The 24361-nt window shown below is 57.1% G+C and overlaps 1 protein-coding gene across 1 annotated transcript in view; it reads left to right on the top strand.

Annotated features, from left to right (window-relative positions):
* Positions 1-14214: 14214 nt before the first annotated feature.
* Positions 14215-24361, top strand: part of LOC140399828 (dual specificity protein phosphatase 10-like) — a 41630-nt gene continuing 31483 nt past the window's right edge. Inside the window, exon 1 of the mRNA XM_072489281.1 lies at positions 14215-15390. Within this exon, the coding sequence (XP_072345382.1) occupies positions 14313-15390 (1078 nt within the window). The 5' untranslated portion in view covers positions 14215-14312. The remainder of the gene's footprint in view (positions 15391-24361) is intronic.

Here is a 24361-nt window from a genome sequence, read left to right as displayed (position 1 = left end):
GCCTGTCTCTGTGTGTGCGTGTGAGTGTGTGTGCGTGTGAGTGAGTGTGCGTGTGAGTGAGTGTGTGATTTGTGAGTGTGTTGTGTATCAGTGTCTGTAGTGGGAGGTTGCACAATGTCTACGTGTAAAATCAAGAAATAATTGATTTAAGACAATTCCTTGCCTCGAGGTCTCGTGGGCTGTTTAGTTTATCCTTGAAGGTTGAAAGATCATAGCGAGAGGTTTCGAGTACAGGAGCAGGGATGTGTTGCTGCAATTGTACAGGGCCTTGGTGAGGCCACACCTGGAGTATTGTGGGCAGTTTTGGTCTCCTTCTCTGAGGAAGGATGTTCTAGCTATGGGGGGAGTACAGAGAATGTTTACCAGGCTGATTCCTGGGATGGCGGGACTGACGGACGAGGAGAGGTTGAACGGGTTAGGATTGTATTCGCTGGAATTCAGGAGAATGAGGGGGGATCTCACAGAAGCCTATAAAATTCTAACCAGACTGGACAGGGTCGATGCAGGAAGGATGTTCCCGATGGTGGGGGTGTCCAGAACCAGGGGTCACAGTCTGAGGATACGGGGTAGACCATTGAGGACAGAGCTGAGGAGAAATTTCTTCACCCAGAGAGTGGTGAGCCTGTGGAATTCGTTACCACAGGAAGTAGTTGATGCCAAAACTTTATATTCAAGAGGCGGCTGGATATAGCACTTGGGGAGAATGGGATCAAAGGCTATGGGGAGAAAGCAGGATTGGGCTGTTGAGTTGGATGATCAGCCATGATGGTGATGAATGGCGGAGCAGGCTCGAAGGGCCAAAAGGCCTCCTCCTGCTCCTATCTTCTATGTTTCTGTGTTAATGGCTGGTTAGTAGTGATGGTTATTCAGAGGGAGGGCACATCAAAATGATTCTTTTTTTTCCCAATTAAGGGGCAGTTTAGCGCGGCCAATCCACCGACCCTGCACATCTTTTGGGTTGTGGGGGCGAGACCCACGCAGACACGGGGAGAATGTGCAAACTCCACACTGGGACAGTGACCCAGAGCCGGGATCGAACCCGGGACCTCGGCGCCCTGAGGGTGATGCCCCTGCAGTCAAATAGCCACAGATGTGAATGAGCGGGGGTTATTATAGCTGCCCAGCGAGGAGTTAACATTTCCAAACATGCAAGTTCTTATTCCCTGGTCTAGGTAGACCTCGTCTGCCTCTTGGGAGGAGGTCCGTGTTGGGGGTAATCCAGGAAAATGCAATGCAGGGATTTCCCTACATGAATCGAACAAAAGGGAACTCTGGGGCTGGGCAGGATTGCAGGAGACATCCCAGAAAGAGAGAGACAGCGACACCTTGTGGTAACAAAACATGCTGCGGCCACCCAGGCTGGACGGTAAATCAGCACACGGCACCACGCAGCCGGGGCACAGGAGGATCCCGTCCAAGTGGATCCCGGTCCCACGCTGGGGAGAACGGGGAGGGGACCCAGGTCCCGCACGGACCCACTCAGGCGCGGGCCCACACACAGTGCCAGTCCGCCAGGAGGCCACCGCGCACCCTGAGAACCCGGACAGGCCCATCAGGCCGCGGGGCAGCCCAAATGCGGACCGCAGCGACGGCCCACGGTGCACAGGCGTCGCTGGTCGTTGGATGAGGAGACGACGGCCAGCTTGGGCTACAGGAGACTCCGTCACACCAAGGAGGCAGTGCGACACCTGGGCCACGTCCTCCCGGACTCGAGGCCCGTGGAGGAGGACAGCGGCTCCCGGTGGATGTGAACATCACCGCTGGATAAGACCATAAGACATGGGAGCAGAATTAGGCCACTCGGCCCATCGAGTCTGCTTCACCATTCAATCACGGCTGATATTTTCTCATCCCCATTCTCCTGCCTTCTCCCCATAACCCCTGATTCCCTCATTAATCAAGAACCTATCTATCTCTGTCTTAAAGACACTCAGTGATTTGGCCTCCACAGCCTTCTGCGGCAAAGAGTTCCACAGATTCACCACCCTCTGGCTGAAGAAATTCCTCCTCATCTCTGTTTTAAAGGATTGTCCCTCCAGTCTGAGGTTGTGTCCTCTGCTTCTAGTTTTTCCTACAAGTGGAAACATCCTCTCCACGTCCACTCTATCCAGGCCTCGCAGTATCCTGTAAGTTTCAATAAGACCCCCCCTCGTCCTTCTAAACTCCGAGTACAGACCCAGAGTCCTCGACCGTTCCCCATACGACAAGCTCTTCATTCCAGGGATCATTCTTGTGAACCTCCTCCTCCAAGGTTAAGCACGTCCTTCCTTAGATACGGGGCCCAAAACTGCTCCCAATACTCCCAATGGTGTCTGACCAGAGCCTTATACAGCCTCAGAAGTACATCCCTGGTCTTGTATTCCAGCCCTCTCGACATGAATGCTAACATTGCATTTGCCTTCCTAACTGCCGACTGAACCTGCACGTTAACCTGAAGAGAATCGTGAACAAGGATTCCCAAGTCCCTTTGTGCTTCTGATTTCCTAAGTATTTCCCCATTTAGAAAATAGTCTATGCCTCCATTCCTTCTTCCAAAGTGCATAACCTCACACTTTTCCACATTGTATTTCATTTGCCACTTCATTGCCCGCTCTCCTAGCCTGTCCAAATCCTTCTGCAGCCCCCCTGCTTCCTCAGTACTGCCTGGCCCTCTCCAGATCTTTGTATCGTCTGCAAACTTATCAGTGGTGACTCATCTTGATGGACTTGGCTGTCGGCCAATGAGCTGTTTACATTGCCGGGTTCTTAGATGATAATGTATGCTGATTGGTGCTGACCGTTCTGGAAGGTCCTGCAAAGGGCAAGAAGGCTACATCTGGTTATTAGTTTTGGTTTGACCAAGAAGCTGGAGGACCACAGCCCTGACCTCTCTCTCTCTCACCTGATGGATTCTGTCTAAAGGTTCAGAGTGAAGACCCGTCTCTTTCGACAGTCAGTTTGAACGGCAGGAAGTTTAGTCCAGCTGCAGGTAGGGATGTCACGTGTCCATGAGGAAAGAACAATCTCCCAGCGTCTTGTCTGTGTGTTTATTGATAATTTGTGTGCGGTGCAGCTTCTTGTAGGGCTTGTCTGGGAGGTGGATCATCATACACCCCAGTCGAGTGCCTCAGTCACAGAATTGCTGCAGGTAAACACATTTAAATACATAATTGTTCTTCGTGTCACAAGTAGGCTGACATTAACACTGCAATGAAGTTACTGTGAAAAGCCCCTCGTCGCCACATTGTGGCGCCTGTTGGGGTACACAGAGGGAGAATTCAGAATGTCCATTTCACCTAACAAGCACGTCTTTCAGGACGTCTGGGCGGAAACCGGAGCACCCCCACGCAGACACGGGGAGAATGTGCAGACTCCGCACAGACAGTGACTCAAACCGGGGACCCTGGAGCTGTGAAGCAACAGTGCTAACCACTGTGCTACCGTTAAACGCTCATGTGGGGAACTCTGCTCTTATCTCTGACAAGCTGGGCGGAATTGGAAACAAATAAGAATTACACAGGCCTGAGGCTGTTCTTTTGAGTGAAGGGCCAGGTTTATAAAAGTGAAACTGACTCCCCAGAGGCAACCCTACAGCCTGGGGGTTCTGAATGAATGTTGCTGCCAGAAGATCCTCATTTAGCAATCCAACTGATAGCTTCAACGCCCTGCATCCTAGGTCGATAGCTGGCTACAGTAACTTAAATATCAGAAACAAGACACTTGTCTCTCTTCCATTTTAATCCCTATCATTTTATCCCTTTCCCTTCCTCTGTGTGTGTCTATCTTGTGTGTGTTTGGGGAGAGGGTGGGACGGTAAAAGGGGGTGTATTTGATTATCTGGCCGTAATTCTTGTATAATTATCGCACGTCTTATCTCTATTATAAATTGTTGCGTTTCACTTTTTTAAAAATTTAGAGTACCCAATTATTTTTTTTCCTAATTAAGAGGCAATTTAGCGCGGCCAATCCACCTACCCTGCACATCTTTGGGTTGTGAAGGGTGAGACTCACGCAGATACGGGGATATTGAGAAAACTCCACACGGACAGTGACCCGGGGCCGGGATTGAACCCGGGTCCTCGACGCCGTGAGGCAGCAGTGCTAACCACTAGGCCACCATGCTGCCCTGTTGTCGTGTTTCACTTACAAATCTGGTGCCTGTAAGTCATTGGAACAGACAACAGCCAAAGATCTCAGAAACCTTGTACGAATTATTGTTTAATTCACTTCTGTTGGGACTCGGGGGTCTGTGGGCTGGAATTGACCGTGCATTAACCCAGGGTGTCGTATCAGTCTCCAGGCGCTCACAAAACCTTTTAGCGGCCAGCAAAGTAGTATTTGACCTCCAGGGTGGACGTTGCGTGGGGCCGGACTCCGGCAACAGTTCAACAAAATGTGGGACATGGTCAGAGATTATATGTTGTTGAGTTCTCAGTTGCCAGCACCAATGGGAGGAGAGCTCTGTCTAAACGTCAATGCGGGAGTACCATGGTGAACATGGGGGAAAATGAGAAATCCCTGTCATTCAGGTGCAAGTAAAACTCCAGGGGTTGGCAGGGAGCGGCAAACGATTATATATCGACCATTTGTGTTCCCAGTGATTCACCCCCATTGTTCCCAGGGATTAACCCCCTGTGTTTATCATAGAATTTACAGTGCAGAAGGAGGCCATTCGGCCCATCAAGTCTGCACCGGCTCTTGGAAAGAGCACCCTACCCAAGGTCAACACTGCCCCCCTATCCCCATAACCCCACCCAACACTAAGGGCAATTTTGGACACTAAGGGCAATTGATCACGGCCAATCCACCTAACCGGCACATCTTTGGACTGTGGGAGGAAACCGGAGCACTCGGAGGAAACCCACGCACACACGGGGAGGATGTGCAGACTCCGCACAGACAGTGACCCAAGCCGGAATCGTACCTGGGACCCGTGAAGCAATTGTGCTATCCACAAGGCTACCGTGCTGTCCTAGGGAATAACCCCGTGTCCCCAGGGATTAACCCCCTGTGTTCCCAGGGATTAACCCCCTGTTCCCAGAGATTAACCCCGTGTTTCCAGGGATTAACCCCCTGTGTTCCCAGGGATTAACCCCCTGTGCTCCCAGTGATTAACCCCCAGTGTTTCCAGGGATTAACCCCCTGTGTCCCCAGGGATTAACCCCCTTGTGTTCCCAGGTAATAACCCCGTGTTCCCAGGGATTAACCCCCTTGTGTTCCCAGGTAATAACCCCCTGTGTTCCCAGGGATTAACCCCCTTGTGTTCCCAGGTAATAACCCCCTGTGTTCCCAGGTAATAACCCCCTGTGTTCCCAGGTAATAACCCCCTGTGTTCCTAGGGAATAACCCTATGCTCCCAGTGATTGACGCCCTGTGTTCCCGGGATTAACCCCTGTGTTCTCAGGGATTAATCCCCTGTGTCCCCAGGGATTAACCCCCTGTGTTCCTAGGGAATAACCCCCTGTGTTCCCAGGTAATAACCCCCTGTGTTCCCAGGTAATAACCCCCTGTGTTCCTAGGGAATAACCCTATGCTCCCAGTGATTGACGCCCTGTGTTCCCGGGATTAACCCCTGTGTTCTCAGGGATTAATCCCCTGTGTCCCCAGGGATTAACCCCCTGTGTCCCCAGGGATTAACCCCCTTATGTTCCCAGGTAATAACCCCCTGTGTTCCCAGGGATTAACCCCCTGTGTTCCTAGGGAATAACCCCATGCTCCCAGTGATTGACGCCCTGTGTTCCCGGGATTAACCCCCTGTGTTCTCAGGGATTAATCCCCTGTGTCCCCAGGGGTTAACCCCCTATGTTCCTAGGGAATAACCCCCTGTGTTCCCAGGGATTAACCCCCTGTGTTCCCAGGGATTCTCCACTCTGTCTCCCTCACTTCCGGGTTGCTGGCTGCAATGTTGCATTGTGAATGCCGGCCTGACATTGGCTGCCGATGATGCCAGCGGCCGGTCTGTCAATCAGCCGGAGCCCGGGAGCCCGTGAGTGAGTGTGTGATTTGTGAGTGTGTTGTGTGTGTTGAGTGTGTGTGTTGAGTGCCTGTCTCTGTGTGTGTCCATGAGTGTGTGTGCGTGTGAGTGAGTGTGCGTGTGAGTGAGTGTGTGATTTGTGAGTGTGTGATTTGTGAGTGTGTTGAGTGTGTGTGTTGAGTGCCTGTCTCTGTGTGTGTCCATGAGTGTGTGCGCGTGTGAGTGAGTGTGTGATTTGTGAGTGTGTGATTTGTGAGTGTGTGTGCTGAGTGCCTGTCTGTGTGTGTGTCCATGAGTGTGTGTGAGTGAGTGTGCGTGTGAGTGAGTGTGTGTGAGTGTGTGTGCGTGTGAGCGAGTGTGCGTGTGAGTGTGAGTGAGTGTGCGTGTGAGTGTGTGTGCGTGTGTGCGTGTGAGCGAGTGTGCGTGTGAGTGAGTGTGTGATTTGTGAGTGTGTTGTGTGTGTTGAGTGCCTGTCTCTGTGTGTGCGTGTGAGTGTGTGTGCGTGTGAGTGTGCGTGTGAGTGAGTGAGTGTGTGAGTGAGTGTGTGATTTGTGAGTGTGTGTGCGTGTGAGTGAGTGTGTGATTTGTGAGTGTGTGTGCGTGTGAGTGAGTGTGCGTGTGAGTGAGTGTGCGTGTGAGTGAGTGCGTGTGAGTGAGTGTGAGTGAGTGTGTGATTTGTGAGTGTGTTGTGTATGAGTGTGTGTGCGTGTGAGTGAGTGTGTGATTTGTGTGTGTGTGATTTGTGAGTGTATTGTGTATGGTCTGTAGTGAGTGTGAGTGAGTGTGTGATTTGTGAGTGTGTTGTGTGTGTTGAGTGTGTGTGTTGAGTGCCTGTCTCTGTGTGTGCGTGTGAGTGTGTGTGCGTGTGAGTGAGTGTGTGATTTGTGAGTGTGTTGTGTGTGTTGAGTGTGTGTGCTGAGTGCCTGTCTCTGTGTGTGCGTGTGAGTGTGTGTGCGTGTGAGTGAGTGTGTGTGTGAGTGAGTGTGTGATTTGTGAGTGTGTTGTGTATCAGTGTCTGTAGTGGGAGGTTGCACAATGTCTACATGTAAAATCAAGAAATAATTGATTTAAGACAATTCCTTGCCTCGAGGTCTCGTGGGCTGTTTAGTTTATCCTTGAAGGTTGAAAGATCATAGCGAGAGGTTTCGAGTACAGGAGCAGGGATGTGTTGCTGCAATTACACAGGACCTGGGTGAGGCCACACCTGGAGTATTGTGGGCAGTTCTGGTCTCCTTCTCTGAGGAAGGATGTTCTAGCTATGGGGGGAGTACAGAGAATGTTTACCAGGCTGATTCCTGGGGTGGCGGGACTGACGGACGAGGAGAGGTTGAACGGGTTAGGATTGTATTCGCTGGAATTCAGGAGAATGAGGGGGGATCTCACAGAAGCCTATAAAATTCTAACCGGACTGGACAGGGGCGATGCAGGATGTTCCCGATGGTGGGGGTGTCCAGAACCAGGGGTCACAGTCTGAGGATACGGGGTAGACCATTTCAGACAGAGATAAGGAGACATTTCTTCACCCAGAGAGTGGTGAGCCTGTGGAATTCGTTACCACAGGAAGTAGTTGATGCCAAAACTTTATATTGAAGAGGCGGCTGGATACAGCACTTGGGGAGAATGGGATCAAAGGCTATGGGGAGAAAGCAGGATTGGGCTGTTGAGTTGGATGATCAGCCATGATGGTGATGAATGGCGGAGCAGGCTCGAAGGGCCAAAAGGCTTCCTCCTGCTCCTATCTTCTATGTTTCTGTGTTAATGGCTGGTTAGTAGTGATGGTTATTCAGAGGGAGGGCACATCAAAATGATTCTTTTTTTTCCCAATTAAGGGGCAGTTTAGCGCGGCCAATCCACCGACCCCGCACATCTTTTGGGTTGTGGGGGCGAGACCCACGCAGACACGGGGAGAATGTGCAAACTCCACACTGGGACAGTGACCCAGAGCCGGGATCGAACCCGGGACCTCGGCGCCCTGAGGGTGATGCCCCTGCAGTCAAATAGCCACAGATGTGAACGAGCGGGGGTTATTGTAGCTGCCCAGTGAGGAGTTAACATTTCCAAACATGCAAGTTCTTATTCCCTGGTCTAGGTAGACCTCGTCCGCCTCTTGGGAGGAGGTCCGTGTTGGGGGTAATCCAGGAAAATGCAATGCAGGGATTTCGGAACATGAATCGAACAAAAGGGAACTCTGGGGCTGGGCAGGATTGCAGGAGACATCCCAGAAAGAGAGAGATAGCGACACCCTGTGGTAACAAAACATGCTGCGGCCACCCAGGCTGGACGGTAAATCAGCACACGGCACCACGCAGCCGGGGCACAGGAGGATCCCGTCCAAGTGGATCCCGGTCCCACGCTGGGGAGAACGGGGAGGGGACCCAGGTCCCGCACGAACCCACTCAGGCGCGGGCCCACACACAGTGCCAGTCCGCCAGGAGGCCACCGCGCACCCTGAGAACCCGGACAGGCCCATCAGGCCGCGGGGCAGCCCAAATGCGGACCGCAGCGACGGCCCACGGTGCACAGGCGTCGCTGGTCGTTGGATGAGGAGACGACGGCCAGCTTGGGCTACAGGAGACTCCGTCACACCAAGGAGGCAGTGCGACACCTGGGCCACGTCCTCCCGGACTCGAGGCCCGTGGAGGAGGACAGACGCTCCCGGTGGATGTGAACATCACCGCTGGATAAGACCATAAGACATGGGAGCAGAATTAGGCCTCTCGGCCCATCGGGTCTGCTCCCCCATTCAATCACGGCTGATATTTTCTCATCCCCATTCTCCTGCCTTCTCCCCATAACCCCTGATCCCCTTATTAATCAAGAACCTATCTGTCTCTGTCTTAAAGACACTCAGTGATTTGGCCGCCACAGCCTTCTGCGGCAAAGAGTTCCACAGATTCACCACCCTCTGGCTGAAGAAATTCGTCCTCATCTCTGTTTTAAAGGATTGTCCCTTTAGTCTGAGATTGTGCCCTCTGGTTCTAGTTTTTCCTACAAGTGGAAACATCCTCTCCACGTCCCCTCTATCCGGGCCTCGCAGTATCCTGTAAGTTTCAATAAGATCCCCCCTCATCCTTCTAAACTCCAACGAGGACAGACCCAGAGTCCTCAAACGTTCCTCATACGACAAGCTCTTCATTCCAGGGATCATTCTTGTGAACCTCCTCCTCCAAGGTTAAGCACGTCCTTCCTTAGATACGGGGCCCAAAACTGCTCACAATACTCCCAATGGGATCTGACCAGAGCCTTATACAGCCTCAGAAGTACATCCCTGGTCTTGTATTCCAGCCCTCTCGACATGAATGCTAACATTGCATTTACCTTCCTAACTGCCGACTGAACCTGCACGTTAACCTGAAGAGAATCGTGAACAAGGATTCCCAAGTCCCTTTGTGCTTCTGATTTCCTAAGTATTTCCCCATTTAGAAAATAGTCTATGCCTCCATTCCTTCTTCCAAAGTGCATAACCTCACACTTTTCCACATTGTATTTCATTTGCCACTTCATTGCCCACTCTCCTAGTCTGTCCAAGTCCTTCTGCAGCCCCCTTGCTTCCTCAGTACTGCCTGGCCCTCTACAGATCTTTGTATCGTCTGCAAACTTATCAGTGGTGACTCATCTTGATGGACTTGGCTGTCGGCCAATGAGCTGTTTACATTGCCGGGTTCTTAGATGATAATGTATGCTGATTGGTGCTGACCGTTCTGGAAGGTCCTGCAAAGGGCAAGAAGGCTACATCTGGTTATTAGTTTTGGTTTGATCAAGAAGCTGGAGGACCACAGCCCTGACCTCTCTCTCTCTCACCTGATGGATTCTGTCTAAAGGTTCAGAGTGAAGACCCGTCTCTTTCGACAGTCAGTTTGAACGGCAGGAAGTTTAGTCCAGCTGCAGGTAGGGATGTCACGTGTCCATGAGGAAAGAACAATCTCCCAGCGTCTTGTCTGTGTGTTTATTGATAATTTGTGTGCGGTGCAGCTTCTTGTAGGGCTTGTCTGGGAGGTGGATCATCATACACCCCAGTCGAGTGCCTCAGTCACAGAATTGCTGCAGGTAAACATATTTAAATACATAATTGTTCTTCGTGTCACAAGTAGGCTGACATTAACACTGCAATGAAGTTACTGTGAAAAGCCCCTCGTCGCCACATTCCGGCGCCTGTTGGGGTACACAGAGGGAGAATTCAGAATGTCCATTTCACCTAACAAGCACGTCTTTCAGGACGTCTGGGCGGAAACCGGAGCACCCCCACGCAGACACGGGGAGAACGTGCAGACTCCGCACAGACAGTGACTCAAACCGGGGACCCTGGAGCTGTGAAGCAACAGTGCTAACCACTGTGCTACCGTTAAACGCTCATGTGGGGAACTCTGCTCTTATCTCTGACAAGCTGGGCGGAATTGGAAACAAATAAGAATTACACAGGCCTGAGGCTGTTCTTTTGAGTGAAGGGCCAGGTTTATAAAAGTGAAACTGACTCCCCAGAGGCAACCCTACAGCCTGGGGGTTCTGAATGAATGTTGCTGCCAGAAGATCCTCATTTAGCAATCCAACTGATAGCTTCAACGCCCTGCATCCTAGGTCGATAGCTGGCTACAGTAACTTAAATATCAGAAACAAGACACTTGTCTCTCTTCCATTTTAATCCCTATCATTTTATCCCTTTCCCTTCCTCTGTGTGTGTCTATCTTGTGTGTGTTTGGGGAGAGGGTGGGACGGTAAAAGGGGGAGTATTTGATTATCTGGCCGTAATTCTTGTATAATTATCGCACGTCTTATCTCTATTATAAATTGTTGCGTTTCACTTTTTTAAAAATTTAGAGTACCCAATTATTTTTTTTCCTAATTAAGAGGCAATTTAGCGCGGCCAATCCACCTACCCTGCACATCTTTGGGTTGTGAAGGGTGAGACTCACGCAGATACGGGGATATTGAGAAAACTCCACACGGACAGTGACCCGGGGCCGGGATTGAACCCGGGTCCTCGACGCCGTGAGGCAGCAGTGCTAACCACTAGGCCACCATGCTGCCCTGTTGTCGTGTTTCACTTACAAATCTGGTGCCTGTAAGTCATTGGAACAGTCAACGGCCAAAGAGCTCAGAAACCTTGTACGAATTATTGTTTAATTCACTTCTGTTGGGACTCGGGGGTCTGTGGGCTGGAATTGACCGTGCATTAACCCAGGGTGTCGTAACAGTCTCCAGGCGCTCACAAAACCTTTTAGCGGCCAGCAAAGTAGTATTTGACCTCCAGGGTGGACGTTGCGTGGGGCCGGACTCCGGCAACAGTTCAACAAAATGTGGGACATGGTCAGAGATTATATGTTGTTGAGTTCTCAGTTGCCAGCACCAATGGGAGGAGAGCTCTGTCTAAACGTCAATGCGGGAGTACCATGGTGAACATGAGGGGAAAATGAGAAATCCCTGTCATTCAGGTGCAAGTAAAACTCCAGGGGTTGGCAGGGAGCGGCAAACAATTATATATCGACCATTTGTGTTCCCAGTGATTCACCCCCATTGTTCCCAGGGATTAACCCCCTGTGTTTATCATAGAATTTACAGTGCAGAAGGAGGCCATTCGGCCCATCAAGTCTGCACCGGCTCTTGGAAAGAGCACCCTACCCAAGGTCAACACTGCCCCCCTATCCCCATAACCCCACCCAACACTAAGGGCAATTTTGGACACTAAGGGCAATTTATCACGGCCAATCCACCTAACCGGCACATCTTTGGACTGTGGGAGGAAACCGGAGCACCCGGAGGAAACCCACGCACACACGGGGAGGATGTGCAGACTCCGCACAGACAGTGACCCAAGCCGGAATCGAACCTGGGACCCGTGAAGCAATTGTGCTATCCACAAGGCTACCGTGCTGTCCTAGGGAATAACCCCGTGTCCCCAGGGATTAACCCCCTGTGTTCCCAGGGATTAACCCCCTGTTCCCAGAGATTAACCCCGTGTTTCCAGGGATTAACCCCCTGTGTTCCCAGGGATTAACCCCCTGTGTTCCCAGGGATTAACCCCCAGTGTTTCCAGGGATTAACCCCCTGTGTTCCCAGGGATTAACCCCCTGTGCCCCCAGTGATTAACCCCCAGTGTTTCCAGGGATTAACCCCCTGTGTCCCCAGGGATTAACCCCCTTGTGTTCCCAGGTAATAACCCCCTGTGTTCCCAGGGATTAACCCCCCTGTGTTCCCAGGGATTAACCCCCAGTGTTTCCAGGGATTAACCCCCTGTGTTCCCAGGGATTAACCCCCTGTGCTTCCAGTGATTAACCCCCAGTGTTTCCAGGGATTAACCCCCTGTGTCCCCAGGGATTAACCCCCTTGTGTTCCCAGGTAATAACCCCCTGTGTTCCCAGGGATTAACCCCCTGTGTTCCTAGGGAATAACCCCATGCTCCCAGTGATTGGCGCCCTGTGTTCCCGGGATTAACCCCCTGTGTTCTCAGGGATTAATCCCCTGTGTCCCCAGGGGTTAACCCCCTATGTTCCTAGGGAATAACCCCCTGTGTCCCCAGGGATTAACCCCCTGTGTTCCCAGGGATTAACCCCCTGTTCCCAGAGATTAACCCCGTGTTTCCAGGGATTAACCCCCTGTGTTCCCAGGGATTAACCCCCAGTGTTTCCAGGGATTAACCCCCTGTGTTCCCAGGGATTAACCCCCTGTGCTCCCAGTGATTAACCCCCAGTGTTTCCAGGGATTAACCCCCTGTGTTCCCAGGGATTAACCCCCTGTTCCCAGAGATTAACCCCGTGTTTCCAGGGATTAACCCCCTGTGTTCCCAGGGATTAACCCCCTGTGTTCCCAGGGATTAACCCCCAGTGTTCCCAGAGATTAACCCCGTGTTTCCAGGGATTAACCCCCTGTGTTTATCATAGAATTTACAGTGCAGAAGGAGGCCATTCGGCCCATCAAGTCTGCACCGGCTCTTGGAAAGAGCACCCTACCCAAGGTCAACACTGCCCCCCTATCCCCATAACCCCACCCAACACTAAGGGCAATTTTGGACACTAAGGGCAATTTATCACGGCCAATCCACCTAACCTGCACATCTTTGGACTGTGGGAGGAAACCGGAGCACTCGGAGGAAACCCACGCACACACTGGGAGGATGTGCAGACTCCGCACAGACAGTGACCCAAGCCGGAATCGAACCTGGGACCCTGGAGCTGTGAAGCAATTGTGCTATCCACAAGGCTACCGTGCTGTCCTAGGGAATAACCCCCTGTGTCCCCAGGGATTAACCCCCTGTGTTCCCAGGGATTAAACCCCTGTGTTCCCAGGGATTAACCCCCTGTGTTCCCAGGGATTAACCCCCAGTGTTTCCAGGGATTAACCCCCTGTGTTCCCAGGGATTAACCCCCTGTGCTCCCAGTGATTAACCCCCAGTGTTTCCAGGGATTAACCCCCTGTGTCCCCAGGGATTAACCCCCTTGTGTTCCCAGGTAATAACCCCCTGTGTTCCCAGGGATTAACCCCCTTGTGTTCCCAGGTAATAACCCCCTGTGTTCCCAGGGATTAACCCCCTTGTGTTCCCAGGTAATAACCCCGTGTTCCCAGGTAATAACCCCCTGTGTTCCCAGGTAATAACCCCCTGTGTTCCTAGGGATTAACCCCCTGTGCTCCCAGTGATTAACCCCCAGTGTTTCCAGGGATTAACCCCCTGTGTCCCCAGGGATTAACCCCCTTGTGTTCCCAGGTAATAACCCCCTGTGTTCCCAGGGATTAACCCCCTGTGTTCCTAGGGAATAACCCCATGCTCCCAGTGATTGACGCCCTGTGTTCCCGGGATTAACCCCCTGTGTTCTCAGGGATTAATCCCCTGTGTCCCCAGGGGTTAACCCCCTATGTTCCTAGGGAATAACCCCCTGTGTTCCCAGGGATTAACCCCCTGTGTTCCCAGGGATTCTCCACTCTGTCTCCCTCACTTCCGGGTTGCTGGCTGCAATGTTGCATTGTGAATGCCGGCCTGACATTGGCTGCCGATGATGTCAGCGGCCGGTCTGTCAATCAGCCGGAGCCCGGGAGCCCGGGAACGGAGCTCCGCGCTGGGACCAGAGGGAAAGGTGAGTGAGCTTTCTGCAAGGGTGCATGCAATTCTGTGCACAAAGACATAACCCCATGGGCTGCAATGCGAGAGGCGGGGCGAGGAGAGGGGGGTGGGGAGGGGGGGATTGGTATTAAGATGTTCCCTGGGATGCTCTGCAATCTGGGGGGGGGGGGGGTTTGGGTCAGTGCTGCAGAATTGGTCATTTTCCTGTTGATGTGCCAGGCAGGCTGAGTGTAACTTGTGGGGGTGCTGTAAGATGCTGCCTGTGTTGTTATCTCTCTGTCTCTGTCTCTCTGCCAGCTGGAATCTCCAATGCCTCCCTCTCCCCTGAATGAACGGCTGGTGGTACAGATACTGCAGAGGCCCCGGACACTGGCTCTGCATCTTAACCAGACTCCCTCCGCGCCCAAGAGACTGCCCCGCGTCGCTGGCACCCAGGGGCTGGCACCGACCCGTGGCCTGGGACTGGAAAGGGCTGCCGCGGGCAGGGCCGGGAGCCAGGAGCCCTGCCAGCCGGCGGGCAGCCGCACGCTGGACATCAGGGTGACCATCAGGCACCCCTCACGCCACGTTGCGGACAACACGCGGCTGTCCTTCAGACCCCAAGCTGTGAGGAAGGCGCCCCCCCTGGCACGGAGGCAGCAGTCGAGCGTCGGCGAGAGAGGGGACCGGAGGGGGACTTTGCCACGTGCCTGCCTCGCCAGCCCGGTGGCCGCCTGCCTGGGCACCATGCACCCGCTGAAGTGTGGCTGCCGGGGGTGCTGGAGGCTGCTGAGGCGCGAGGAGCCCAGCTCCGCCTCCTGTGTCTCCTGTAAGCCCGGCATGAGAGCCCTGGGGTGCGGGCCGGCTCTCCGATGGGTGGGCTGCTTCCCAGGCCTCCGCTCTGTCAGCTGCATCTCCTGCGACCCCTCCATGAAGTCCGTCGGCTCCACCTGCAGCTTCTGCAGCAGCGACCCCATCGTGACCTACGATCCCAGGGGCTCCAGGGTCAGCGGCGGCGACGACGACGACGACGACTACAGCGTCCGCACTATCTGGCCGGAGGAGCTGGCCAGGAAGATGACCCAGTCCAAGGTGCACCGGCAGCAGTCCGCTGTCATCCTGGACTGTCGCCACCTGGTGGACTACACGAAGAGCCAACTGCAGGGGGCCATCAGCCTCAACTGGACCGAGCGCTCAGCCAGGGAGCGCGGCCAGCACGGCCAACTGACCGTCTTCGATCTCCTCTCCAGCCGCGAACCCCAGCAGCCCTTCCAACCCACCTGGACCCAGCAGGCCAGCAGCTCCGAGCCAAGAACCAGGAATCCCGGCAGAGCTGTCACTCCGCGGTCTCGCCACCTGATCCTGGACACGCTCGACAGGCAGGACGAGGAGTCGCTGCGTTCGCAAGGTACGGGTTCACCTGTTGCATCTTCTGGTGGTTCCTCCCTCTTGGGTGGGGCAGGGTAGCACAGCGGTTAGCACTGTTGCTTCACAGCGCCAGGGTCGATTCCCGGCTTGGGTCACTGTGCGGAGTCTGCACATCCTCCCCGTGTCTGCGTGGGTTTCCTCCAGGTGCTCCGGTTTCCTCCCACAGTCCAAAGATCTGCAGGTTAGGTGGATTGGCCGTGATAAATTGCCCTTAGTGTGCAAAAAAAATGTTTAGGTGGGGTTACTGGGATAGGATGGAGGTGTGGGCTTGGGTAGGGTGCTCTTTCCAAGGGCCGGTGCAGACGCGATGGGCTGAATGGCCTCCTGCACTGTAAATTCTAAATTCTATGATTTCCCAGCCTTGTGTAGAGAGTCACAGATGTTTACAGCAGGGACACAGGCCCTTCGGCCCAGCTTGTCCATGACGCCCACTTTGTACCACTAAGCTACTACTAATTATAGGCCAGCCTCATTATAGGAAGGATGTGGATGCTTTGGAGAGGGTGCAGAGGAGATTTACCAGGATGCTGCCTGGACTGGAGGGCAGGGCTTATGAAGAAAGATTGAGGGAGCGAGGGCTTTTCTCACTGGAGCGACGAAGGCAGAGAGGTGACTTGATAGAGGTGTACAAGGTGATGAGAGGCATGGATAGAGTGGATAGCCAGAGACTTTTCCCCAGGGCGGAAATGGCTGTCACGAGGGGACATAATTTGAAGGTGATTGGAGGAAGGTATGGTGGAGATGTCAGAGGTTCTTTACACAGAGAGTGGTGGGTGTGTGGAATGCACTGCCAGCAGAGGTGGTGGAGTCAGAGTCATTCGGGACATTTAAGCGACTCTGGGACAGGCACATGGACAGCAGTAAATTGAAGGGGTGGAGGTTAGGCTGATCTTAGATTAGGATAAATGGTAGGCACCACATCGTGGGCCGAAGGGCCTGGACTGTGCTGGACTGTTCTAGGTTCAATGTTCTAATTGCCCGTATTTGGCCCATGACTCTCTATATCCATCTTACCCATTTAACTTAACTGCTTTTGTAAAGGACAAAATCGTACCCGCCTCTACCACTGCCTCTGGCAGCCCGTTCCAGATGTTCACCGCCCTCCGTGTGAAGAAATTTCCCCTCTGGTCTCTTTTCTATCTCTCCCCTCTCACCGTAAACCTCTGCCCTCTATCTCGAGTCCTCTACCTTTGGGAAAAGGTGTTGACTATCTACCTTATCGATGCTCCTCATTATTTTATAGACCTCTATAAGATCACCCCTAAGCCTCCTACGCTCTAGGGAAAAAAGTCCCAGCCTCTCCTTATAACTCAGACCATCGAGCCCTGGTAGCATCCTCGTCAATCTCTGCTGCGCTCTTTCCAGTTTAACAACATCCTTCCTATAACAGGGTGACGATATTCCGCACCTTTGTTCAGTTTTCCATGGGAAAACAAGTCTGCTCTCCTGGAGAGGGGGCCTGGGGCCGGGAATTTCCCAGCGAGGTTAGGGATTGCGTTTACAATCCCGGGATCTCCGGCACCAAGTTGCTTTGTTGTTATTACCTCATCCACAACATTGTCGTCAGGGATGGTTTAATGAGGAAACCCCACCTTAAATCTGCCCCGAATCCCTCGTGAGTGTTTGCTTCACCTTAACCTCTCGGCCCTCGCTCCCGACTGGACATGTCGCGCTGGCCATAGAGGTTCCTTGTCCAGTTCCTCTTTACCTAGGTCCAGTTCCCCGTGCGTCCCGGGGTCCAGCTGAGGTCTAACTCGTGTCTTGTACAAGTTCAGTGTAACCTCCGTACTCTCGTACTCTGTGCCCCTGTTAATAAACCCAGAATACTCTCTGCTTTATTAACTGCCCCCCTCCACCTTCAGTGATCTCTGCACACGTTCACCCAGATCTCTCTCAGCCCCCCCCAGTGACCCACCCTCAAAACACTTTCTCCTTGCGTAACTCAATCAACAGCCATTCTAATTCTCAGCCTGTTAATTAAACTTCGCCTCCAGCTCCCCAGGGCCCAGAAAGGTGCTTTACTGAAAGGTTAGATCGTGGTGGGGAACTTGGTGACAGAATAGGATAGAAACACTGGAGCAAAACCCGCCTGAAATCACACTGGGAAACTTTTCCGTGAAATCGCGCCCGCTGGGAACAGTTCTGGGCGCTACACTGCAGGAAGGATCGGAGAGGGTGCAGAAGAGGTTTACAAGGGTGGTCCCAGAGGTGTTATGAGGACAGGTTGGTGAGGTTGGGATCTTCTCCTTGGAGAGAAGGCGGCCAAGAGGAGATTTGATAGAGATGTACAAAATCCTGGGGGGGCTGGACAGATTAGACAGGGAGAAACTGTTCCTGCTGGTAAAAGGATCAGGAACGAGGAGTCACAGGTTTAAAGTGATTTGAAAAAGCAACTGCGACACGAGGGGAAATATTTTCCAGGCAGCGAGTGGGTGGGGGTCTGGAACGCGCTGCCTGGGAGTGTGGAGGCGGCAGATTCAATCGGGTCATTCGAGAGGGGGGGTTAGACGGTTATTGAATGGAAAAAATGTGCAGGGGTAAGGGGGAAAGGGCAGGGGAACGGCGCTCAGTCACGATGCCCGGGGAACGGCACTGAGTCACGATGCCCGGGGAACGGCGCATACTCACGATGCCCGGGGAACGGCACTCAGTCACGATGCCCGGGAAACGGCGCTAAGTCACGATGCCCGGGGAACGGCACTGAGTCACGATGCCCGGGGAACGGCGCTAAGTCACGATGCCCGGGGAACGGCGCTCAGTCACGATGCCCAGGGAACGGCGCTCAGTCACGATGCCCGGGGAACGGCACTGAGTCACGATGCCCGGGGAACGGCGCTCAGTCACGATGCCCGGGGAACGGCGCTCAGTCACGATGCCCGGGGAACGGCGCTCAGTCACGATGCCCGGGGAACGGCGCTCAGTCACGATGCCCGGGGAACGGCGCTGAGTCACGATGCCGGGGGAACGGCGCTCAGTCACGATGCCCGGGGAACGGCGCTCAGTCACGATGCCCGGGGACCGGCGCTAAGTCACGATGCCCGGGGAACGGCGCTAGGTCACGATGCCAGGGGAACAGCGTTCAGTCACGATGCCCGGGGAACGGCACTCAGTCACGATGCCCAGGGAACGGCGCTCAGTCACGATGCCCGGGGAACGGCACTGAGTCACGATGCCCGGGGAACGGCGCTCAGTCACGATGCCCGGGGAACGGCACTCAGTCACGATGCCCAGGGAACGGCGCTCAGTCACGATGCCCGGGGAACGGCACTGAGTCACGATGCCCGGGGAACGGCGCTCAGTCACGATGCCCGGGGAACGGCGCTCAGTCACGATGCCCGGGGAACGGCGCTCAGTCACGATGCCCGGGGAACGGCGCTGAGTCACGATGCCCGGGGAACGGCGCTGAGTCACGATGCCGGGGGAACGGCGCTCAGTCACGATGCCCGGGGAACGGCGCTCAGTCACGATGCCCGGGGACCGGCGCTAAGTCACGATGCCCGGGGAACGGCGCTAGGTCACGATGCCAGGGGAACAGCGTTCAGTCACGATGCCCGGGGAACGGCGCTAGGTCACGATGCCCGAGGAACGGCGCTGAGTCACGATGCCCAGGGAACAGCGTTCAGTCACGATACCCGGGGAACAGCGTTCAGTCACGATACCCGGGGAACAGCGCTCAGTCACGATGCCCGGGGAACGGCGCTAAGTCACGATGCCTGGGGAACGGCGCTCAGTCACGATGCCCGGGGAACGGCGCTCAGTCACGATGCCCGGGGAACGGCGCTAAGTCACGATGCCTGGGGAACAGCGCTCAGTCACGATGCCCGGGGAACGGCGCTCAGTCACGATGCCCGGGGAACGGCGCTCAGTCACGATGCCCGGGGAACGGCGCTGAGTCACGATGCCCAGGGAACAGCGTTCAGTCACGATACCCGGGGAACAGCGTTCAGTCACGATGCCCGGGGAACGGCGCTGAGTCACGATGCCCGAGGAACGGCGCTGAGTCACGATGCCCAGGGAACAGCGTTCAGTCACGATACCCGGGGAACGGCGCTAGGTCACGATGCCTGGGAACGGCGCTAGGTCACGATGCCCGGGGAACGGCGCTAGGTCACAATGCCTGGGGAACGGCGCTAGGTCACGATGCCCGGGGAACGGCGCTCAGTCACGATGCCAGGGGAACGGCGCTAGGTCACGATGCCTGGGGAACGGCGCTAGGTCACAATGCCCGGGGAACGGCGCTCAGTCACGATGCCCGGGGAACGGCGCTCAGTCACGATGCCCGGGGAACGGCGCTCAGTCACGATGCCCGGGGAACGGCGCTAAGTCACGATGCCCGGGGAACGGCGCTAAGTCACGATGCCCGGGGAACGGCGCTCAGTCACGATGTCCGGGGAACGGCGCTGTGTCACGATGCCCGGGGAACGGCGCTAAGTCACGATGCCCGGGGAACGGCGCTGAGTCACGATGCCCGGGGAACGGCGCTGAGTCACGATGCCCGGGGAACGGCGCTGAGTCACGATGCCCGGGGAACGGCGCTCAGTCATGATGCCCGGGGAACGACGCTCAGTCACGATGCCCGGGGAACGGCGCTGAGTCACGATGCCCGGGGAACGGCGCTGAGTCACGATGCCCGGGGAACGGCGCTGAGTCACGATGCCCGGGGAACGGCGCTCAGTCATGATGCCCGGGGAACGGCGCTCAGTCACGATGCCCGGGGAACGGCGCTCAGTCATGATGCCCGGGGAACGGCGCTCAGTCAGGATGCCCGGGGAACGGCGCTGAGTCACGATGCCCGGGGAACGGCGCTGAGTCACGATGCCCGGGGAACGGCGCTGAGTCACGATGCCCGGGGAACGGCGCTCAGTCATGATGCCCGGGGAACGGCGCTAAGTCACGATGCCCGGGGAACGGCGCTAAGTCACGATGCCCGGGGAACGGCGCTCAGTCACGATGCCCGGGGAACGGCGCTCAGTCACGATGCCCGGGGAACGGCGCTCAGTCACGATGCCCGGGGAACGGCGCTCAGTCACGATACCCGGGGAACGGCGCTCAGTCACGATGCCCGGGGAACGGCGCTAAGTCACGATGCCCGGGGAACGGCGCTAAGTCACGATGCCCGGGGAACGGCGCTCAGTCACGATACCCGGGGAACGGCGCTCAGTCACGATGCCCGGGGAACGGCGCTAAGTCACGATGCCCGGGGAACGGCGCTCAGTCCCGATGCCCGGGGAACGGCGCTAAGTCACGATGCCCGGGGAACGGCGCTAAGTCACGATGCCCGGGGAACGGCGCTCAGTCACGATGCCCGGGGAACGGCGCTCAGTCACGATGCCCGGGGAACGGCGCTCAGTCACGATGCCCGGGGAACGGCGCTAAGTCACGATGCCGGGGGAACGGCGCTCAGTCACGATGCCCGGGGAACGGCGCTAAGTCACGATGCCCGGGGAACGGCGCTGAGTCACGATGCGCGGGGAACGGCGCTCAGTCACGATGCCCGGGGAACGGCGCTCAGTCACGATGCCCGGGGAACGGCGCTCAGTCACGATGCCCGGGGAACGGCGCTCAGTCACGATGCCCGGGGAACGGCGCTCAGTCACGATGCCCGGGGAACGGCGCTGAGTCACGATGCCCGGGGAACGGCGCTCAGTCACGATGCCCGGGGAACGGCGCTAAGTCACGATGCCCGGGGAACGGCGCTGAGTCACGATGCCCGGGGAACGGCGCTGAGTCACGATGCCCGGGGAACGGCGCTGAGTCACGATGCCCGGGGAACGGCGCTCAGTCACGATGCCCGGGGAACGGCGCTGAGTCACGATGCCCGGGGAACGGCGCTGAGTCACGATGCCCGGGGAACGGCGCTGAGTCACGATGCCCGGGGAACGGCGCTGAGTCACGATGCCCGGGGAACGGCGCTCAGTCATGATGCCCGGGGAACGACGCTCAGTCACGATGCCCGGGGAACGGCGCTGAGTCATGATGCCCGGGGAACGGCGCTAAGTCACGATGCCCGGGGAACGGCGCTCAGTCATGATGCCCGGGGAACGACGCTCAGTCACGATGCCCGGGGAACGGCGCTCAGTCATGATGCCCGGGGAACGGCGCTAAGTCACGATGCCCGGGGAACGGCGCTAAGTCACGATGCCCGGGGAACGGCGCTCAGTCACGATGCCCGGGGAACGGCGCTCAGTCACGATGCCCGGGGAACGGCGCTCAGTCACGATGCCCGGGGAACGGCGCTCAGTCACGATACCCGGGGAACGGCGCTCAGTCACGATGCCCGGGGAACGGCGCTAAGTCACGATGCCCGGGGAACGGCGCTCAGTCATGATGCCCGGGGAACGACGCTCAGTCACGATGCCCGGGGAACGGCGCTCAGTCATGATGCCCGGGGAACGGCGCTAAGTCACGATGCCCGGGGAACGGCGCTAAGTCACGATGCCCGGGGAACGGCGCTCAGTCACGATGCCCGGGGAACGGCGCTCAGTCACGATGCCCGGGGAACGGCGCTCAGTCACGATGCCCGGGGAACGGCGCTCAGTCACGATACCCGGGGAACGGCGCTCAGTCACGATGCCCGGGGAACGGCGCTAAGTCACGATGCCCGGGGAACGGCGCTAAGTCACGATGCCCGGGGAACGGCGCTCAGTCACGATACCCGGGGAACGGCGCTCAGTCACGATGCCCGGGGAACGGCGCTAAGTCACGATGCCCGGGGAACGGCGCTCAGTCCCGATGCCCGGGGAACGGCGCTAAGTCACGATGCCCGGGGAACGGCGCTAAGTCACGATGCCCGGGGAACGGCGCTCAGTCACGATGCCCGGGGAACGGCGCTCAGTCACGATGCCCGGGGAACGGCGCTCAGTCACGATGCCCGGGGAACGGCGCTAAGTCACGATGCCGGGGGAACGGCGCTCAGTCACGATGCCCGGGGAACGGCGCTAAGTCACGATGCCCGGGGAACGGCGCTGAGTCACGATGCGCGGGGAACGGCGCTCAGTCACGATGCCCGGGGAACGGCGCTCAGTCACGATGCCCGGGGAACGGCGCTCAGTCACGATGCCCGGGGAACGGCGCTCAGTCACGATGCCCGGGGAACGGCGCTCAGTCACGATGCCGGGGGAACGGCGCTGAGTCACGATGCCCGGGGAACGGCGCTGAGTCACGATGCCCGGGGAACGGCGCTGAGTCACGATGCCAGGGGAACGGCGCTCAGTCACGATGCCCGGGGAACGGCGCTGAGTCACGATGCCCGGGGAACGGCGCTCAGTCACGATGCCCGGGGAACGGCGCTAAGTCACGATGCCCGGGGAACGGCGCTGAGTCACGATGCCCGGGGAACGGCGCTGAGTCACGATGCCCGGGGAACGGCGCTCAGTCACGATGCCCGGGGAACGGCGCTGAGTCACGATGCCCGGGGAACGGCGCTCAGTCACGATGCCCGGGGAACGGCGCTAAGTCACGATGCCCGGGGAACGGCGCTGAGTCACGATGCCCGGGGAACGGCGCTCAGTTACGATGCCCGGGGAACGGCGCTGAGTCACGATGCCCGGGGAACGGCGCTCAGTCACGATGCCCGGGGAACGGCGCTCAGTCACGATGCCCGGGGAACGGCGCTCAGTCACGTTGCCCGGGGAACGGCGCTAAGTCACGATGCCCGGGGAACGGCGCTCAGTCACGTTGCCCGGGGAACGGCGCTAAGTCACGATGCCCGGGGAACGGCGCTCAGTCACGGTGCCCAGGGAATGGCGCTGAGTCACGATGCCCGGGGAACGGCGCTGAGTCACGATGCCCGGGGAACGGTGCTGAGTCACGATGCCCGGGGAACGGCGCTGAGTCACGATGCCCGGGGAACGGCGCTCAGTCACGATGCCCGGGGAACGGCTCTCAGTCACGATGCCCGGGGAACGGCGCTCAGTCACGATGCCCGGGGAACGGCGCTCAGTCACGATGCCCGGGGAACGGCGCTCAGTCACGATGCCCGGGGAACGGCGCTCAGTCACGATGCCCGGGGAACGGCGCTCAGTCACGATGCCCGGGGAACGGCGCTCAGTCACGATGCCCGGGGAACGGCGCTCAGTCACGATGCCCGGGGAACGGCGCTCAGTCACGATGCCCGGGAAACGGCGCTCAGTCACGATGCCCGGGGAACGGCGTTCAGTCACGATGCCCGGGGAACGGCGCTAAGTCACGGTGCCCGGGGAACGGCGCTCAGTCACGGTGCCCGGGGAACGGCGCTGAGTCACGATGCCCGGGGAACGGCGCTGAGCCACGATGCCCGGGGAACGGTGCTGAGTCACGATGCCCGGGGAACGGCGCTCAGTCACGATGCCCGGGGAACGGCGCTAAGTCACGATGCCCGGGGAACGGCGCTCAGTCACGATGCCCGGGGAACGGCGCTCAGTCACGATGCCCGGGGAACGGCGCTCAGTCACGATGCCCGGGGAACGGCGCTCAGTCACGATGCCCGGGGAACGACGCTCAGTCACGATGCCCGGGGAACGGCGCTGAGTCACAATGCCCGGGGAACGGCGCTGAGTCACGATGCCCGGGGAACGACGCTCAGTCACGATGCCCGGGGAACGGCGCTCAGTCACGATGCCCGGGGAACGGCGCTCAGTCACGATGCCCAGGGAACGGCGCTCAGTCACGATGCCCGGGGAACGGCGCTGAGTCACGATGCCCGGGGAACGGCGCTGAGTCACGATGCCCGGGGAACGGCGCTGAATCACGATGCCTGGGGAACGGTGCTCAGTCAGGATGCCCGGGGAACGGCGCTCAGTCATGATGCCCGGGGAACGGCGCTCAGTCACGATGCCCGGGGAACGGCGCTCAGTCACGATGCCCGGGGAACGGCGCTCAGTCACGATGCCCGGGGAACGGCGCTCAGTCACGATGCCCGGGGAACGGCGCTCAGTCACGATGCCCGGGGAACGGCGCTCAGTCACGATGCC

Source organism: Scyliorhinus torazame, chromosome 24, assembly GCF_047496885.1.
Source record: "Scyliorhinus torazame isolate Kashiwa2021f chromosome 24, sScyTor2.1, whole genome shotgun sequence".
In the NCBI taxonomy this organism is placed as follows: domain Eukaryota; kingdom Metazoa; phylum Chordata; class Chondrichthyes; order Carcharhiniformes; family Scyliorhinidae; genus Scyliorhinus; species Scyliorhinus torazame.
The sequence above is the reverse complement of the archived record's forward strand: the minus strand, read 5'-3'. Positions and strand labels throughout refer to the sequence as shown.